General features: G+C 38.1%; 1 protein-coding gene and 1 pseudogene across 27 annotated transcripts in view; one reads left to right on the top strand and one right to left on the bottom strand.

The window, feature by feature from the left end:
- EXOC6B (exocyst complex component 6B) overlaps positions 1–20755 on the bottom strand; it is a 703642-nt gene that overhangs the window by 587162 nt on the left and 95725 nt on the right. For 26 of the 27 annotated variants that reach the window (XM_089922288.1, XM_089922290.1, XM_022561258.2 and 23 more), the window contains one exon: positions 17572–17776. In XM_089922288.1, the coding sequence (XP_089778414.1) occupies positions 17572–17776 (205 nt within the window). The remainder of the gene's footprint in view (positions 1–17571; positions 17777–20755) is intronic. The other variant, XM_089922293.1, reaches the window with a different exon arrangement.
- On the top strand, positions 1321–3054 carry LOC115803575 (dnaJ homolog subfamily A member 1 pseudogene; annotated as a pseudogene).

The following is a 20755-nucleotide window of genomic DNA, read 5'->3' as shown; positions in this document are numbered from 1 at the left end:
AGACAGCTGGTATTAAGCTATCAATACCCAAGCTACCCCAACTGAAGACTAATTACCTGATAAAATCACATAGATCTCAAAACAAAAACATCCAAAAATGCCATATTTATTAAGTGCCTACTGTGTGTCTAAGTACTTTACATACATGATCTTATTTGACACATTAATAAAAGAGGAAAATAAGGCTTAGATTAAGTGTTTTGCCCATTATAAGTGAGAAGTTTCAACCCAGCTTTCTTGACTCCAAACCTATGCTCTTTAATATTGAAGACACTACAAAAGAAATTTTCTACAAGAAAGACTTGACTAGGAATGGATATGAGCTAATTTTCTCTAAAAATTATTACAAAGAGAGTTGACTGCTGCTCTGTATTCTCTATTATCACTATAACTGCATGACAAAGATAAAGTAAGGCACCACCTCTCCTAGTCTGCAATTAGTGCAAGCCAAGTTGATAATAAGTAAATGCCTATGGTCCTTGAGAGAGTCAGCAATGGATCCAGTCTCCTTTCTCCCATTTAAGGGTCTACATTCTTAGACCACTATCTCGAAGTGTTCTTATAACCAATATAATCAAACTCAACCTTTTTAAAGTAAAAGTAGCTTTGATTGGTGCTAATGCCTCTTTGATTTTAACATTTTATAACTCATAATTCTCCTACTTATAAAACGTTACAGTAATTTTTATAGTCAATTACATGAGACTAATTTTCTTGGGTATTAATGATCCATGCTAGCCCAATGAAAGCATTAAAAAATAAAAGACAGTTGAAATGACCAAATGACCAGATCTCTATGAGATCTATTTTATAAAATGATATTAAACAGATCTAAACTTGGGGTAAAGAAGGACGAAATGTGAGAGAACATTCGCCAAATTTAAGATGCAGTTCAAACAGTAGAATAAATTACTATCTGTAGGCAGGGCCCAAGGATTAATCACATGTAAGTAAAAATATGCAAGACTTAACAACCATTTTAAAACATGTCTTTAGTGTCCTTGTTTGCTTTGTATATTCACTGTGTTAATATAAGATTAGATATTAGAATCTAATTAGAATTAATAGTGAAAGCATATCAGAACATCAAGAAAATCTGAAATCTGGGAAGAACCAGAACTGATGAGTTCTTATCCTTGAATTTAAACCCTTTAAAAATGTCAAACTTGGAACTGTTCTTTAGACCAAAGAACCATTATCCACACAGCTAAACATACACATAATAGAGAGCAAATACCACGATTCTCAAACTTTATTATGGTTTCAGATCTTATATCATGGTTGACTTTTTAAAATAAAGATTCTCAGTTGGGGTGGTCAGCATGTAAGGCTGCTCAAGATGAAGCTGAATTCTCAGGTCTTACAAGCAGGATTTCTAGAACTAAGAGAGAGGCAAACAGAGAAAGAGAGAGAGAGAGAGAGAGAAAAAAAAAGAGAGAAATAGAGAAAAAATAAGAAAAGAAAAAGGAAAGGAAATGGAGGGGGGGACCCCAACCATATAAAGAGATGCAAGTAAAAGAGAAGCAAGTCTTTGTTTTAAAATATATATTCCATATTTCAATCATGCAGTTGTTATATCTGACTTGAGAAAACATCATCCATACACAAGCAGAGTAAGATAGTACGCTCCTCGAAAAGGCGGAGGAGTGGCGGCTGCCCGAGCTGCGCACCGCAAAGCGCTCCTTCCCGCTCCCCCACGCCGGCACCGGCCCACTGACCCACTCATCTCACCGGCTGTAGAAAACGGTGAAAGAAACCACTTATGATGTTTTGGGGGTCAAACCCAATGCCACCCAAGAAGAACTGAAAAAGGCTTACAGGAAACTGGCCTTGAAGTACCACCCTGATAAGAATCCAAATGTAGGAGAGAAGTTTAAACAGATTTCTCAAGCTTTCGAAGTGCTCTCTGATGCAAAGCGAATTATATGACAAAGGAGGAGAGCAGGCAATTAAAGAAGGTGGAGCAGGTGGTGGTTTGGGCTCCCCCATGGACATCTTTGATATGTTTTTTGGAGGAAGAGGCAGGATGCAAAGAGAAAGGAGAGGTAAAAATGTTGTGCATCAACTCACAGTAACCTTAGAAGATTTATGGTGCAAAAAGAAAACTAGATCTGCAAAAGAATGTGATTTGTGACAAACGTGAAGGCCGAGATGCTAAGAAAGGAGCAGTAAAGTGCTGTCTCAATTGCCGAGGTACTGGAATGCAAATAAGAATTCATCAAATAGGACCTGGAATGGTTCAGCAAATTCAGTCTGTCTGCTTGGAGTGCCACGGCCATGGGGAGCAGATCAGTCCTAAAGATAGATGTAAAAGCTGCAATGGAAGGAAGATAGTTTGAGAGAAGAAAATTCTAGAAGTTCATATTAACAAAGGCATGAAAGATGGCCAGAAGATAACATTCCATGGTGAAGGAGACACCAAGAACCAGGACTGGAGCCAGGAGATATTATCATCATTTTAGATCAGGAGGACCATGCTGTTTTTACTCGACGAGGAGAAGACCTTTTCATGTGTATGGACATACAGCTGGTTGAGGCATTGTGTGGCTTCCAAAAGCCAGTATCTACTCTTGACAACCGCACCACAGTCATCACTTCTCATCCAGGTCAGATTGTCGAGCGTGGAGATATCAAGTGTGTGCTAAATGAAGGCATGCCAATTTATCATAGACCACATTAAAAGGGTCGCATCATCAATGAATTTAAGGTAAGCTTTCCTGAGAATGGCTTTCTCTCCCCTGATAAACTCTCTTTGCTGGAAAAACTCCAACCTGAGAGGAAGGAAGTGGAAGAGACTGATGAAATGGACCAGGCAGAACTAGTGGACTTTGATCCGAATCAGGAAAGACAGTGCCACTACAATGGAGAAGCATATGGGGATGATGAACATCATCCTCAGGGTGGTGTTCAGTGTCAGACCTCCTAATGGGGCCAGTGAATAACACTCACTGCTGGCATTTTATTTGCAGTAGTGATTGAGTGAAGAACTATAATCATAATATGCTCACTACTTGCTATTGTTTGTTTTAATATTCAACTATAGTAGTGTTTTAAAAGTTAAATGAAGAATAAACTCAAATATAAAAGCGCTGACTTTGCCCTGTATGTATGATGACTTCAGTGTGCAAGATAAGTTTAATACTTGTAAAAACTACTTTAAAAAATTTCCCCTAGCATTTGTTAGGCCATACTTTGTAACTGATTTCAGCTATGTACATGGAATAGCTTAGACTGAAATGCCAGGTATATGTATTGACTTCAGTGTATGACCCTTAATTGTTCAGCTATGAAGTTAAAACTGTATTTAACTGGCAGTCAAAGAATTTGTAGAGAAGTGTTGGTCTGTATAGTGGTATTAAGTGGGATTCATTGTGATGCCTCTGCATTTATTCTATTGCCTCAACTGTTACTTGAAGATGGCATGCTATATAATTTAATTTAGCCTGTGGTATCAGTGATAGAAATGATACCTTTCTAAAGAAGGGGTTTATCATACAACATGCTGCTTCTTGAGGGCTTGCATTTGTAGAACTGCATTCCCTTCTGCTGGGCCATCTTTTTTTAATATATCTAGTTATTGGTCCTGGTTACTTTTTTTTTTCCTTCTCTTTGGACCACAGTAAGTCTTAAGAGTAGTGACTTCTGGAGCAGGGTAACTTAGAGGCTGGAGTGATAAGACCTTTACATGAAGAAGTAATTTGCATGTATGAGTTAGGAAGGTGTTTTGCAGGTATATTACAGGCTTACTTTAAACCATTTAACTTATGCTCCAAAGAAACTGTAATTTAATGTTGGTAGTATAGCAAATTATGAATAGCTTTAATTGTATGTTTAAAGTCATATTCTCACAAGCTTAAATCTGGATATCAGAATTAAGCAATTCTTGAAATGTATGAATGTCTCCTTAATATACTGATTACAAAGCAAAAAAAAAAAAAAGAATACTAGTTCGTTCAGACCTGTAGTGAGAGATCACTACCTATTAAACATAAACTTTAATAGTTCATTCCAATGAGATGAAAATACATCTTGCTTCCATTCATCATTTAGAAAGGCAGAGAGAGGCTGTGTCTGAACATATCTAAACTTCATCTGATAATGGGAATTCCCTGGTGGTCCCGTGGTTAGGACTCCGTGCTTCTACTGCCAAGGGCCCGGGCAAGCTGTGCTGTGCGGTAAAAATAAATAAGCAAATAAATAAAGGCTTGGGGCTTCCCTGGTGGCACAGTGGTTAAGAATCTGCCTGCCAATGCAGGGGACACGGGTTCAAGCCCTGGTCTAGGAAGATCCCACATGCCACGGAACAACTAAGCCCATGCGCCACAACTACTGAGCCTGCGCTCTAGAGCCCGCAAACCACAACTGCTGAGCCCACGAACCACAACTACTGAAGCCCACATGCCTGGAGCCCTGCTCCGCAACTAGAGAAGCCACTGCAATGAGAAGCCCGCTCACCACAACAAAGAGTAGCACCCGCTCACCCCAACTAGAGAAAGCCCGCGCGCAGCAACAAAGACCCAACGCAGCCAAAAATAAATAAATAAATTTTGAAAATAAAGGCTTTTTAAAACATAATAATAAACTTAATCTGATAATAAAGACAATAAAGTGGTTGTTCCTGGCCCTCTGTACAGTAATATTTAACAGCACTTAGGCTGTATATTTACATATTATATTTAAGGCATCATTTTAAATAACCTTTCATATCATTGCATATTTCAGAGGCTAAATTATATAATAAAAACACAAACAGGTAGCATCTTATTTATGTCAATAAGATCAATTCACTTCCACCTGATAAGTTAGATCGAAAGTGCTGGTCTCAAGTTCAAGTCAAAAGTGAGTTCAGGGAGCTTCCCTGGTGGCGCAGTGGTTGAGAGTCCGCCTGCCAATGCAGAGGACGCGGGTTTGTGCCCCGGTCCGGGAAGATCCCACATGCCGCGGAGCGGCTGGGCCCGTGAGCCATGGCCGCTGAGCCTGTGCGGCCGGAGCCTGTGCTCCGCAACGGGAGAGGCCACAACAGTGAGAGGCCTGCATACCACAAAAAAAAAAAAAAAAAAGTGAGTTCAGTGACCTGAATTTCATTTCCACATTAGTGTGGTACAATTTTTCATGATACTTGGAGGCTGCAGGAAATCCCAGGAATATTGTAACAGAATGAAGTTCAGTTATTGTACAAACTACCGAAGAAAAACTTCATAGTGTAGGTCATTTTCCTTTATTGTAAATTTAACAGAAAGTTAACACTGGCTCTCTCCCACAAAACTCTGAGGCCAAGTCAAATTATATGTAGGCTAGCCTATCAGCACTACTTTCCTTCACTGCTCTTTTAACTCCCTCTTTCCCCATCTTCTCCTGCAGCAGCACAGGGACTACTCACTCACCAGAACACATGCCCAAGTATGAAATGAGTGTGAACCTGCAACAGTGGCAGGGTGAGGTAGTGTGACATTTTGCAACAAAAGGAAGGTATTGAAGAACTCATATTCTCTTCTGAACAATGGTAAATATTTAACTTAAGAATCCAAGGCAAGGGAAAGAGAACATTCTGGTTATTACAAATTTGCAACCTTTATCATCACTTTCAAGATTTTTATATTATTTTTTTTAATTTGCTTTGTTGCCTATTAAATCAAATTTATCTGTTCACTTCTTTAATAAGGCACACAATACAACAGAGATTTGAATGGACCTCAGTTTAAGTTACAACTAACACATAATTCCTTTCCCACCTTGTTACAGCTATGAATCTGAAGACTGGAGACTCCTCAATTACCCACATAAAACAGAAAAGAAAATCAATAATGCCATAGATAGATATAAATAGTCCCTTAAATAAGGGAACGCTTCCTCTGTACCCTGAGAGTTGGAACATTTACTACCTCATATCCAGTCCACCAACAAATCCCATGTTATACACATACACCTAATCTGACTTAAGTTTCTTTTCTTTTTGTGTGTGTTCAATATATCTTCCCTAAGTTATACATGCAAAACTATGCATAGTTAAGTTATACATAAAGAGTTTATTATGAGAAACAACCGTTTCCTCCTCTCCTCTTTCTCCCCAAATCCTGCTCCCCAGAAGCAACCACTCTTTTGATGCTTACATCTTTATTGCTACATACCATGCTTATGTGTGCTACTGCTTATTTCTTTAGGTTTATTTAATTGTGGTAAAATTTATGACATAAAATTTTCCATTTTAACCATTTTTAACTGTACAGCTCTGTGGCATTAGGTACAGTCACCTTGTTGTACAACCATCACCACCACCCATCTTTAGAACTTCTTCATCTTCCCCAACCGAAACTCTGTACCCATTAAACATTAACTCCTCATCCCTTTTACTGCTAGCCCCTGGAAACCATCATTCTACCTTCTGTCTTTATGAATTTGACTACTTCAGAACCTCAGATAAGTGGAACTATACAATATTTGTCCTTTCATGCCTGGCTTATTTCACTTAGCATAATGTCTTCAAGGTTCATTCATGTTGTAGCATGTGTCCAAATTTCCTTTTTTAAGGCTAAAAAATATTCCATTATATGTATATACCACATTTTGTTTATCCATCCATCAATGGACACTAGGATTGTTTCTGCCTTTTGGTTATTGTGGGGTTTTTAAGTTCTAAGCATTATCTATTGACTTTCCACCATGGAAGACGGGGGTTTAAGGTCTCTTTCACATTCCTTTTTTTTTTTTTGCGGTACGCGGGCCTCTCACTGTTGTGGCCTCTCCCGTTGCGGAGCACAGGCTCCGGACACGCAGGCTCAGCGGCCATGGCTCACGGGCCTAGCCGCTCCGCGGCATGTGGGATCTTCCCAGACAGGGGCACGAACCCGCGTCCCCTGCATTGGCAGGCGGACTCTCAACCACTGCACCACCAGGGAAGCCCTCTTTCACATTCTTAACACACCAGCACCAAATATCTGTGCAGTGTCCATTCACGTATCCCTCTACAACAGAGATAAACCAATGGATTAATTACCTATATTAACTTTTAGCATTTAATTATTATAACTGTATAAATGCAATACATAGCCAAGCCATATAAGATATTGTTTTTAACCTCTAAAGACATTTAGGATTTTCACTTTGTCCTCTGGCTTCTGAAAATTCACAATATGCCTTGATATAAGTCTCTTTTCATGCCTTTTGTTGGATAGTTGGTGGGTCCTTTAATCTGCATGTTCATGTCTTAGAATTTTGGAAATTTTCCCATATTATTTCTGCGATGAATTCCTTCCCTTCATTTTTGCTTTATTTTTCTAGAATGCTTAGTATTCAAATGCTGGATCGCCTAGACTGCCCCTTAATATTCTTATATCTTTTCTATTTCCCATGTTCTATCTCTTTTTCTTTTTACTCTTCTCTCTGGAATATATTTTTCTTTTTCTTTTTTTATTTTTTATTTTTTTTTTTTTTGCGGTACGCGGGCCTCTCACTGCTGTGGCCTCTCCCGTTGCGGAGCACAGTCTCCGGACGCGCAGGCTCAGCGGCCATGCCCCACGGGCCCAGCCACTCTGCGGCATGTGGGATCCTCCCGGACCAGAGCACGAACCCATGTCCTCTGCATCGGCAGAGGGACTCTCAACCACCGCCCCACCAGGAAAGCCCTGGAATATATTTTTAACTTTATTTTCCAAACCCTCCTTTAAGTGTTTTCTGCTATCATATTTTTAATTTCTAAAATTCTTTTTGTTCTCTGCACTTCTCCTTTTATGCAGCATTCTGATCTTGCTTTTTACATGTAATTTATTTTCTATTATCTTTCTAATGCTACTGACAATAGTTTGGGTTTTTTTGCCTTTTAGGTTTTCCTCTTCTCGCATAGTCCCCATCTTCTGCTTCTTTGTATGTGTTTGTTCTGACTCTACTTTCATGTTAGAATCTTTTCTCAAATATCTGGTGATCCTTAGCCATCTGCTCAAATTTTAAATTGGGAAACTAAAAAGCTGACTGAGTGTACATCAGTCTATTCTACTGTGGCCTTAAAAGTGATCTGACTTGCCCTTTTTACTGGGGACTACTCAGTGGACATATCTTTAGGATACTTTTCTTGGGCTAATCATATTATTCAGAGTATTCAGATTATCTTCCAATCTCACACCTGAAGGGTATAAGCCTGGTTCTGGGAACCAAATCAGAAAAGAGGGCTGTGAGATTTAGAATAAATCTCAGTATTTAGTATATAAACTTTCACTGTTTTCAGTTTGTGTCTATTGTTCTCTGATCTTCAGTTAGAGTTGGAATCAGGTAGTTAACTGATAGGAAAAAGCTGGGGAAGGAATCCAGATGTCTAACTGGTTCTGAAATAGACATTCAACCAATCTTCCTGTTTGGCCATCAATTTTACCCCCTTTCCCTGATGCCAGCAATTTCTTAAACATAGGGGTTCTGCAAAACACTAAAAATTGGGTTGTTCTCATTTTCTTCTACTACTGGTTTAGGACTGAGTTTTCTTGGATATGTTAGGACAATTATCACACATCTTTTTACTTTCCGATTTCCAAAAAATGTTGCTATCACCTGCTCTCCTAGAGTCTTTATGTTTGGGAGCTCCTGTTTTTTAAAAAAATTCCCTTAGCTGTTGTTTTTATGAGTTTGGAGAGGTGGAAGATAGAAATATATGTGTTCGACCCACTATCTTTAACAAGAAGTTAATTTGATCACTTCTTAGTACCTCCACAGTATTTTCAGATAGTTTCAAAATCCATTCAAAGTGCAATTTTAATGTTTTCATATACTTAAGAATATAATTGGAATAAGAGGATATACCTTAGAATATTAAAAAAAAAGGATGGCTTTTCCTGAAAAATGTTAAGGTGTAGGTACATTAAATTTAATTAAATACACAATTAAGAGTAATTAATTGATTTATTAACTATCTACTATGACCAAGCACTATGCTAGCAAGGTGCTGAAGATATAAAGGTAAAAAACATACCTCTGTCCTTACAGAGACCATAAACTTGTTGGGAAGACAGATAAGTAAAGCAGCAGTCATGCTAACAGCATTCCCTAGTGCCATGAGATGCTACCTTGGAGGGCCCTAGTGGCTCTCTACCTTCCCCATTCTCAAAGCTTAGCAATGAACTGGTAAAACCAGTTACTAACTCAATAGACTGAGTCAGCTCATCTGAAGAATACTAAGTCTCTTTAGCTAATCTAAGAGGCATTGATAGAATTCCCCTAGCCAAGTCATTTCTCTGACCAGCAAGGATCCACCTAGTACATATTGACTAGATGTTCTTGCCCTTCTCCCAGCTTCCCTATCAATATTACAAGAGCAGGGTCCTTCTCCTGAGGCATGTCCCACTGTTTATACAGCAAAGTTGAACCCATCAGGTCCCTCCACAAAATGACAGGAAGATGGTATTCTCAGGCACTGTTCTGACCTTTCTGCCTATAAGGTTTACTGAGGAAAAGTTACTTTATACCTATATGGCATAATACTAATTTGTGTGTGTCTATGCCTCTTGTATAACACTACCTTTATCACTTATTAAATTCTTATACTATACATTTGGGTCAATTTCTGTTCTTGTATTCTGTTCTACTCAGCAGTTTATTCTTATGATACCATATTGTTTTAAATTAAGTATTACTGCTTTCTAGTACAAGCCAAGGCTCAGTAAAAGGAATATTCTCAAAAGAATTTAATCTTAAAATAACTGAAACATATATATATATATATATATATATGCATATATGTAGTATATTTGTGAGAGATGGTGTAAGTATTGCAATAGCTGCTGTTCCTCTAAAGTAATGGTCTATTTTAGGATGAGCACACTAAAAATCCATGTTCACAAATTATACTGAGAACCCATATGACAATTTTCTCTTAAAATTTAATAACAAGAAAATTTCTCCTGATAAGCTGGTATGCTTTGCTTAGCCAAAGCAAATAAATAATATGTTTATTATATATACACACACCATATAGTTTCCTTTTTATCCTGAAGAAAACTCAAAAGCAAACTGTAATATTGCCGTCAAATTAGATTTAAGGAATAAATTCTCTTTCTTCTTTCACTCAACATGAATCAAGGGTCATTGATCTTTTAAATTTAATTGTCATCTTTTTAACTGAGCTCAGGTTCCAAATATTTTAGAAGTGTATACAATAGAAATAATTTTTATGGTAAGGAGAAAAAAATGATTAAAAATGAGATCTAATTCAAGGCTGAAAATTGTCACAGAAAATTGAATTTTAGGAATAAAATTAAACGTAGTTCAATCATCAAGTTTAACTCTAATTTTAATCTTCTCCTTCTCCATACTCTTAGAATCTATTTACGTTCACCATTCATCTAGGACGGTTCTTTTTTTTTCTTTCTTTTAATTTAACATGTATTATAAGCCTGGGACTAAGCTAAGTACTTGATTTCCCTAAATATTTCCACATCTTTTCAAAGAAGATTAAAAATTCCAACTGTACAGTTGTGAAGACTGAATGTGATGTTTAGTAACTTGCCCACTGTCATACAGCTAGCAAATAACAAATCTAGGAGTCTAATCCAAACTCCAAAGTCTATTCTGTTAACTATCATATTACTGAACAGTAAACTAAATCCCTACTATCCTCTTCAGATTCTAAAATTGTACTATCTATCATAAGCTACTCTGATTGTTGCCTACTTCAAGAATCCCATATAACACAGCTCTCACATTCCCCCACCTTACCCGCAGGCCATCCATATCATCAAAGAATAAGGAGCAAGAATTAGTACAAACACAAAAATACTAAAATCAAGAAGAAAAGAAAATAAAAAGTAAATCCAGGAACACCAAACCAAGTGAGCACCAACTTCTTTGACTCCAAAGGCCATATTCTGTGGAAGTTTTGCATAGCATCCAGCGCAAAAGAGATTTCAACAGCAATACTGCTTTTACTTGGCAGTCATTGCATGGCCTATGTGAACTCAGTTGGTAGTACTATGCCTGATCTAAGTCAAAGATGTTCTACACAATAAATAAAACAGCACATTTTGCTCTAGTCAAGACTTAATCAAAGAAAGTCAAGGGCTGACAGAACCATGGTGACAGTTAATCTCACCCAAGGAGCAGTTTCTTTAAAACTAGTTACTAAAGGAAGAATGCCTGGGGAGCCTTCCATTTCTTTTATAAGCAACCAGTTCCTGTTCTAAGCATCAGTCATATAACCTATATAATTTGGCAAAGCCAAGTTAGAATTTTAAAAGTAAGTAAATCCTTCCCTTTGTTAAAGGGCCCCACATAGAAATCAACCTAGCCAAGAATGTTTACCTTACAAATGTTATTTAGTCCCACAAAGCCTAAGGCAAACTAACCAAAATAACAAATACAGAACTTCCCTTCTGCACAAATCAATTCCATAACAAGTGAATTACAGAAATCAATTTCAAAAGGAGAACTAAAAAACAGCAGACAATTAACGAAGAACTACTTTAGACATTTTTTATAAAACAGTTCAAGCTAAGCTGATTATTCAAAAATAAGACATACACAGTATTTTGGAAGCACACTGTAAGAATATCAACACAGAAAATGGAGCAGGATAAAAGGGAGGGTTTTTCTACTTGCTTTAACTATGGCTCTACTTCCCATGGCAGACTCATAGGTGGGTCCATTAAATGCTTTCATTACAATACCGTGTTAAAAAGATATATACAGGAACATGAAACGTTTTTTTTTGTAAAATAAGACTGCTTGACTTAAAATTCGATATGGTAATACACAGTAGAATGGACAATTTTTAAATTCCTCCTCAGATTCTGCTATATGATTGAACTTCTATCCTAGTTTTCATACTTACACATTTTTCTTACTTTTCTGCAGCTTCCCAGGTATTGTATATTGGAAGACAAGTGAAAGACTCAGAAACTTCTAGCTTGACACCTTTTAAACCAGACTGACTATACCATTGTTTCCTAGACCCAAAGGCAAAATTAAAATAAAAATGTACAGTTTAGTAAAAAGTAATTCTATTCAAGACCAAAATAACAGAGTGTATTAGTTTTCTACTGCTGTGTAACATACTACTATAAACTTAGTGACTTGAAACTACACACAATTATTATCTAAGTTTCCATGGGTCAGGAGTTCAACATGTTTTTGCTGGGCCTTCTGCTCAGGGTCTCGACAGGCTGAAATCATGATGTCAGTCAGGTCTGTGGTTTCATCTGGAGCTCACAGTCTTCTAAGTTCACTCATATTGTTGGCAGAATCCAGTTCCTTGTGGTTGTAGGACTCAGGTCCCCATTTTGTTGCTGACTGTCGGCTGGGGATAGCTCTCAGCAACTCAAGGCTGCCTACAGTTCCCTGCCGTGTGGCCCCCTCCAAAACATGGCATTCTGTTTCTTCAAGACCAATAGTAAAGCATCTGCTGCAGTTTTTAATCTCTCTAACTTTATATCTGACCTCTAGACCCTCTTTTAAAGGTTCTCACCTTACATATTAGGTTCACACGCTCAAGGGAGAGGATTTTACAGGATGCACAGACCAGGGGGCAGGAATCCTGGGGACCATCTTAGAATTCTGCCTACCACATGTAATCAAAGCAAAAAGCTTCCTACAGATAAAGCTTTATCCAGAGACAATATAATAGTTGGAATACAGAGAAATGTATAAACTACATATCCTTCAGGTCATCCTCAAACAGTATTTTTGCATCATCCTCAAATAGTATTTTTTGCATCATATCTCTTGATAAAATTGGACAACAAACAGTTTGAGATTATAATCTCAGGTAAAAGTTTGGAGCCACATTTGCTCATTAAACCCTAATTAGGGTGGAGTCCTTCTGGTAGTTTAACTGGTATATCCCAAAGATAAGCCAATCTACCAACTGCCTCCACCATTTCATTGTACTAAGGACAAAGCCCCACCCATGGGTCAATGCAGCAACTCAGGATAGGGTAAGTGGAAGAAGAAAACGGGAGATGTCCACCAAGAAGAAGCACAATCATTTACATAATTTCCAGAAGCTCCCAGACCAACTATCAATATTAAGTGATATTTTCAAATCTGTTTTCTTGTATGATTCTAAAGGCCACTTAGAATTTTTTTCAAGGAAAAGAACACATTTTTAAGGCCAAAACTGCAGTTGCTGAACTAAAACTAATGATGATAAAGTTCTGAATAGTGGCATAGACAATGCTAAAAACTGGATTAGTAAATTAGAAAGCAAACATATGGGGGAGAAATGTCAAAGAGATGAAATTGTGAAGAAAAACAGACAAGAGACATGGAAATATGTATTTTTCTAAGCTCTGTAATAGCAGGTTGTAGCAGACTAGCTAGGTATTCACCAAATGCATTTCCTCTTTCTCCTGGTCACACAGATAGACTATATTTCTAATCCTCGCTTGCAGTGCATGAGCTTCTGCTGATGTAATGTTGGCAGCAGTCATATGTATCACTTACAAGCCTGGTCAATTAAAAAAAAAAATCTCCAGGCATTATTTACTTTTTTCTCTACTGCTGTAACATTGAAAGCCACATGTTGAAGTGATAGAGCCACAAGTTGGAAGAGTCCTGGATCCCTTCACAGTCACTTAAAGAAGAGCTACCCAACCAGGAACATCCATTTTGGACGTCACATGAGCGAAAAATAAAATTTCTACGGTGAGATTTTAGAGCTTAGCTATTACAACAGGCATCATTATTTAAAGAAACAGGCACTGGCATTGGAAGAATGGTGTTGCCATAACAAAAAAACTTAAAATAAATGACATCAGTTTAGAGGTCAGGCAGTAGGCCACAAGAATATATATTTAGCAAGTCAAAGGCCTGAAAAGCCCTGTGATATTGTGGCAAAACAACTGGCAAAACTGGAACCTGTAATAAATGAAAAGGCACACTGCGTGTCTGTTGGGTCTGTAGCTCTATATGTGAATGTAGAGAGAGAGTTATAGTGTATATTGGCATTTGCTTTCTGCTTTTAGCACGGTTTTACACAAAAACAATGAGCACAGAATTTCCTACTTTGAAAACTGAAATTACAGGGAATAGCACAAGGCCAGAAACTTGGGCCTCAGAGGGTTAGAAAGATGAACACATATAGATCCCAAATAGTAAAAGAAAAAGATGGTAAATTTTGAGCAATTAAGTCCAAAGAAGACCTCCTTGAACAAAGTGGCTTAATCCTGAGGCAAAAATTAGATTCAGGTATGGTTTTCTTACCCGTTATTTCATATAGCCTCCAAGTAGGGCCTAAGTAAGAAAGAGACATGAGGCAAGGGTTATGCTCCCCCAACTCTACTACCTCCCCAAACAGGGAAGAAGAAAAAAAATCATTCCTGAAAATTATATTTAGAAAAGAACAGTGGGTATGGTATCTAAATAGAACCTATTGGAAAGAGACAGATCAGAGGTCTACTAAGTTTTGAGTTAACTATAATGTCAAAACCCCACAAATCTGGACTAAATAAAACTTTGTTCAGAACCTTAAAACAACCCTTGGGCTCCTAAACTTGTAGAAGCAGAAAGTAAGCGCTGAAAGATAGAGATATAAATGTGGTTGTAGATATAAGTGTAAATGTAGATGTATGTGTATATCTACAGAGAGAGAGAGAGAGAAAAATCTTCAAATGAAGGTATATTCCCCAGCACACACTTCAGAAATGTACACAGAAAAAAATAGGGAAAGAAAAATTAAGATGCAGCCAAGAGCCCAGGAGAACAATGGGCAAAGGAGTTCTTTCCACAGAATCAACATCTAGACAAGGAAGTTCCCCTACTTCTAAGGCAGAAAGATTTCCCAATGATGGCCCAAAAGGATTACATGATTTGCTATGAAGCAGGTAATACTGTACATCTCCTGTTCTTCCCTTTTCTAAGTGGAAGTTTTTGTTGTAGCTATTCTGTTCTAGCTTCTCCATGGTATACTGAGGGTGGGAGGGCCACAGGTGCAGATAACCTATCTTAGTTCCTGGTCATCAGCCCACTGAAGAGCCACATCTGGATCTGATGGAGAGTACTGAACATCCCTGGAAGATATCATACTTTGAGATGGATGTAGTAACTAGATGGGATATTGGGTTGTATTCCTTAGGGAAGGGACAAGTATGTTCTATGGATGAGAGGAAGAGTGAACAGATATGGAATTCCCTGATGGCGCAGTGGTTAAGAATCCCCCTGCCACTGCAGGGGACACGGGTTCGAGCCCTGGTCCGGGAAGATCCCACATGCAGTGGAGCAACTAAGCCCGTGTGCCACAACTATTGAGCCTATGAGCCACAACTACTGAGCCTGTACACCTAGAGCCCACGCTCTACAACAAGAGAAGCCACCACAACGAGAAGCCCACACACCGCAACGAAGAGTAGCCCCCACTTGCCACAACTAGAGAAAGCTCACGCGCAGCAACGAAGACCCAACACAGCCATAAATAAATACATTTATTTAAAAGAAAAAAAGGAGTGAAGAAATACTTGATGACCAAAAGGGTAGAACTGTGCCAGAGGCTAGCTACTATGCACCAAAACTGTGTTCTTCTCTTAGACAGAGTGAGATTATATTCCCCAGCATCCCTTACAGGTTGCTATGGCCATGTTATTAAGTTCTGGCCAGTGAAATCAGAGAAGAAGTGATGATGTGTCACATCCATGCCTAGCCCTTAAAAACCCTACCACATGCAATACTCTTTGGTCTTTCCCCTTTTGCAGCAATCTTCAAAACCATATTAAAAATGACAGACCCATATAATGGAAACTTTCCTTAAATCACCATTGCAAAGAAAACCATCACAAATCAGAAACATCATTTTGGGCTTGACATAAGTGAGAAATAAACCAGATCCTCTCCCTCTTTTCTAACATCCATGAATTCAAACAAATATTTACTGAACACCTACTATGTACAAAGTATATGGTAGTTTCTCTCCCTCCTACTTTCCTTACTTTTTAGGTACTACAAGATTTTAAAATGTGTAAGATATCTTTATTCAATGATCTTATATATACCATAGCATAGGATAGTAATACATGCAATAAGAGCTATACTTGAGATGAAAAATGCTATAGGAGGAATAAAGGGTTATCAGTTAATTAAAAAGTCCTGAATTCACGAAAGGTTTCTTCACCATTTCTTTAAATGACAAAAATACAGCCAACAGCTAACAGTTTACACATTTTGAGTGCCATAGCAGACAAATTCATCTCAGTCTAATCTGAATTCTACTACAGAATCTGACCTTTACAAGCTGTCTGAACTTGAGCAAATCACTTCCCTGGCCTAGGCCTTAATTTCTTCAGATAATTAGGGGAGAGACCAGATATCTCACATTAAATGAAATAACAATATTCTTCATGGAATCCTCTCTTTCACCAAAAAGGAAGTAATTTCTCAAGCAAAGGCCTAGGAAAAGCAACTTTGTACTATACTCTTGTATATTTTGAAAAATTAGTAAAAATTTGTCAACCACAATAAAGACTTGTCTTACAAGATACCTTCATTCCTGTACAAAGTGTATTTTCAATGATTAATTTTGTTTCTTCACCACTAAAAAAAATGACATGATATGATTATTTCCATCAGGGTTTATCATCAACTAGTTTTAAGCTTTCCACTTTGTAAAGTATAACAATAAGGAAATTAAAAGAAGAATTGGGAAAAGAATATGTGTATTCCCTTAGGAAAGGGATTTCCAAAGAGGCAGATCTCTTTTGCAGAATCAAAGACATATCTAAAAGATTACCAAGGCTAGCTGAGACCCAAAATATGACCTACTCCCTCATTCCTCACAGAATTAAGAACTACAAATGACTTATTCAAGAACACAGTTGTTTATAGAACCAAAAAACACTTTCCATAAACAGCTGGATCTTCTACTTATTGTTATAGGTTACATCATAAGGTATACTGAGAAATTTTAATAAAAGCAGTGTGACTTAAATTTCAAAAGAGCAAGTAATACTGCAAATTATTACTGTTCTTTATTCATAACGACAAAGTACTTCTGGACGTTCCTTGTGGCTTTCATAACTTAGAGATGAAGATATTGAAAGAAAAAAATCAAAACACTTTCAACACATTGTTAATTTATAAGCTATAAACAAATTCCTTTCTGTGATCATAATTCCCAGCATTTCCCAAAAGGCCTTTTTTCATTGATACCCATTGATATCAGAAATAACAGTTATAGAAATATTCATATATAACATGACATCTTGCTTACATAGTAAATAATCAACCAAAGGTACCTGCAGCACAATTTAGCTCATTAACTAGAAAGAGAACTTTTAAAAATCTTGGGGGGAAAAAAAATCTTGGGCTTCAAATCATACCCAAAGTCAAGAAAAGTATTCAAAACATAGAAAAGCCTCTTCAAAGCACCAATATAAACCATCACAATCAATCAGTATGTACTGAATATTCACAGAGCAAAACAATATACTAGTAAATAATTCACTGCTCTGCTAAGAAAATAAAAGATATTTTAAAATCATGTGTTCCCATAAAGATGAAGGACTTCCCTAAAATGACAAGAAACAATTAAGACATTTAGCAAAAAGAAATCTGTGTTTAACAGAATACTTGCAAAGTCATTGGCCAACCTATCATAAACCCAAGACCTACTTGCTTCATGGCAGTCTCTCCAATTTTGTCTGAATGTTTGCGGATACTCTCCAGAAAGTCTTTGAGATCAGACATAGAAACATCCTTAATTTCTTCTCGAAGCTTGGGGATATTGTCCACCATCACCTTGCAGAATCGATAATGGCTTACTTGAGGCAGATAGGTATGCTCTAGATGTTCCAGAGTTTTCAGTGCAGGATAATGCCTATAAAAGGAATTGTATCACCTTTAGCTCAACCAGTCTTCTTTAGGGCCACAGATATATTCCTCAGGCAAAATTTCTAGCCCGAATTAGTTTTCACTGTACATTAAGACAAATCCAGGATTAAGTTTCCAAAAACACATGAATGGAAAAATTAATGTCAAATTATTAAAAATCAATATATATATTACAGGACTTAATAAATTATAATCAAAAAAAGATTTTTCCCAAGAATACAGAAAACTTTGAAAATCCACCAATGAAACTCATTACATAAAGAATAAAGGCCATTGCTAGGAAAAAATAAATAAAGGGAAATATAAAATGATCATATCAATGCCACAAAAATCATCCCATAAAATAAAGTACCCAAGGATAGACTTCCAACTATGGCACACAGAAGAGCTTAGCAAATCTTCTACCCAAAAAGCAAATATAAACTAGACAAAACTGTCCCAAACAACCATTTCAAGACTCCGGAAATTGGAAAGGACTCTGCAGAGGAGAACAACAAATTGAGAAGGGTTTATTCATGAAAACTGCTAAATAGAGAGGGACTTTGTGGCATTCTTGCCTGGGGCTACCTCCATCACCCTCTCCACCTCCCCTCACCCCATCACTGGTTATGGCTTGTCAGGAAAATCAGCAGCTTCTCTTCAGTTAGGGGCTGACATGATTTGGAGCAGAGGGTGAAAATCTAATATGGAGTGGTGTTGTTAGGAAAAAGTAGCAAGCTCATTTTAAAAAAGGAAGAGAGCGGGGGGAACCTCCAGCTCTACCGGCCTGAAGTTCGTCTAGGTTGGAACAAAGAGCAGACTGGAGGACTAACCAAAAACTTAACAGGGAAGTCCTGGAAATAAGAGACCCACAGAATAACCTGATAGCTCTCTGAATACCCCTAGCTGACTGAGAAGCTGTGCACAAATGCAGGGGACACCTAAAAGGGCCTAAGCACTCCACACATCCTTAGCTGACTAGGAGACTGCAGGCCTGCACATAGGAGAAGGCTTGGCAGAATATAAAAGCTCAGCAGACTTGAAAACTTGCCTGAATTTTGAATGCACTCCCTAACCCACATACAAGTCCACTAACAAAGGGTAGACACCTTTCTCAGCTCAAGTTTCTTTGAGCACCCAGGACCAACCATTAGCTGATGACTAGCCTTTAAAAATGAAAATGAATTATATTCCCAGATAAACAAAGACTAATAGAATTCCTTGCTAGCAGATCTGCCTTACAAGAAATACTAAAGAAAGCCAGAAAGGAAATGACAGCAGATAGTAACTTGAATTCAGAGGAAAAAAAATGAAGAACATAGGAAAGAGTAAATATATGCTAAATATAAAAGACTGAATAAATGTGGGGTTTCTTCTCTTTTCTTCTTTTACTATCAGTAAAAGACAATAGTTTTTAAAGCAATGATTATAACACTGTATTGTTGGGTTTATAAATATAGATATAATATAAATGACAATAATAGCACAAAAGAAGAGGGAAGAAATGGAGCTAAGTTGAAGCAAAACTACTTCTATATATTATATCAAAACTACACAAGCAATGACCTAAAGTAGACTGTGACAAACGAAGAAGATTATAATCCACAGAGTAACCTCTAAAAAAAAAAAAAACCTCAAAAAATACAACATTAAAAGGTTTACGGAAGAATTAAAGTAGTATACTACAAAATATTTAATACAAAAAAGAAGTAAAAGATAAATAAGAACAAAAAAGACATGAAAAACATAGAAAGTAAAGAGCAAAACCCAACCATATTAATAATTATATTAAATGCAAATGGGCTAATAAGCACGCAAATCAAAAGGCAGACACTGGGGCTTCCCTGGTGGCGCAGTGGTTGAGAGTCCACCTGCCGATGCAGGGGACACGGGTTCGTGCCCCGGTCCGGGAAGATCCCACATGCCGCAGAGCGGCTGGGCCCGTGAGCCATGGCCGCTGGGCCTGCGCGTCCGGAGCCTGTGCTCCGCAACGGAAGAGGCCAAAACAGTGAGAGGCCCATGTACCACAAAAAAATTAAAAATACATGTTCAAAAGGCAGACACTGTCAGACAGGATTTAAAAAGCATGATCCAGGGACTTCCCTGGCGTTCCAGCGGTTAAGGCTCCATGCTTCCACCGCAGGGGGCATGGGTTCAATCCCTGGTTGGGGAACTAAGATCCCGCATGCCGCACAGTGCGGCTAAAATAAAATAAAAAATAGGGCTTCCCTGGTGGCGCAGTGGTTGAGAATCTGCCTGCTAATGCAGGGGACACGGGTTCGAACCCTGGTCTGGGAGGATCCCACATGCCGCGGAGCAACTAGGCCCGTGAGCCACAACTACTGAGCCTGTGAGTCTGGAGCCTGTGCTCCGCAACAAGAGAGGCCGCGACAGTGAGAGGCCCGCGCACCGCGATGAAGCGTGGCCCCCGCTTGCCAGAACTAGAGAAAGCCCTCGCACAGAAACGAAGACCCAACACAGCAAAAATAAATTAATTAATTAATAAACTCCTATCCCCAACATCTTCAAAAAAATAAATAAAAATTAAAAATAAGTAAATAATATAAAAAGCATGATCCTGGGCTTCCCTGGTGGCGCAGTGGTTGAGAGTCCGCCTGCCGATGCAGGGGACACAGGTTCGTGCCCCGGTCCGAGAAGATCCCACATGCCATGGAGCGGCTGGGCCTGTGAGCCATGGCCGCTGAGCCTGCGCGTCCGGAGCCTGTGCTCCGCAACGGGAGAAGCCACAACAGTGAGAGGCCCGCGTAACGCAAAAAAAAAAAAGCATGATCCAACTATATGTTGCTTACAAGAAACCCACTTTAGAATCACAGATACAAACAGACTGAAGTAAAAGCTAGAATAAGATATACCCCAAAAGTAACCATAAAAGTGCTTGAATGGCTATATTAATATCAGACACATTAGATTTTTTTTGAGGGATTTTTTTTAAGCTATGAACAAAGAAAAGCCACAAAAGAGCCCT

This window comes from Delphinapterus leucas, chromosome 13 (assembly GCF_059928025.1).
Source record: "Delphinapterus leucas isolate spDelLeu-1000000601 "Yukka" chromosome 13, BTC_Dleu_Yukka2, whole genome shotgun sequence".
In the NCBI taxonomy this organism is placed as follows: Eukaryota; Metazoa; Chordata; class Mammalia; order Artiodactyla; family Monodontidae; genus Delphinapterus; species Delphinapterus leucas.
The sequence above is the reverse complement of the archived record's forward strand: the minus strand, read 5'-3'. Positions and strand labels throughout refer to the sequence as shown.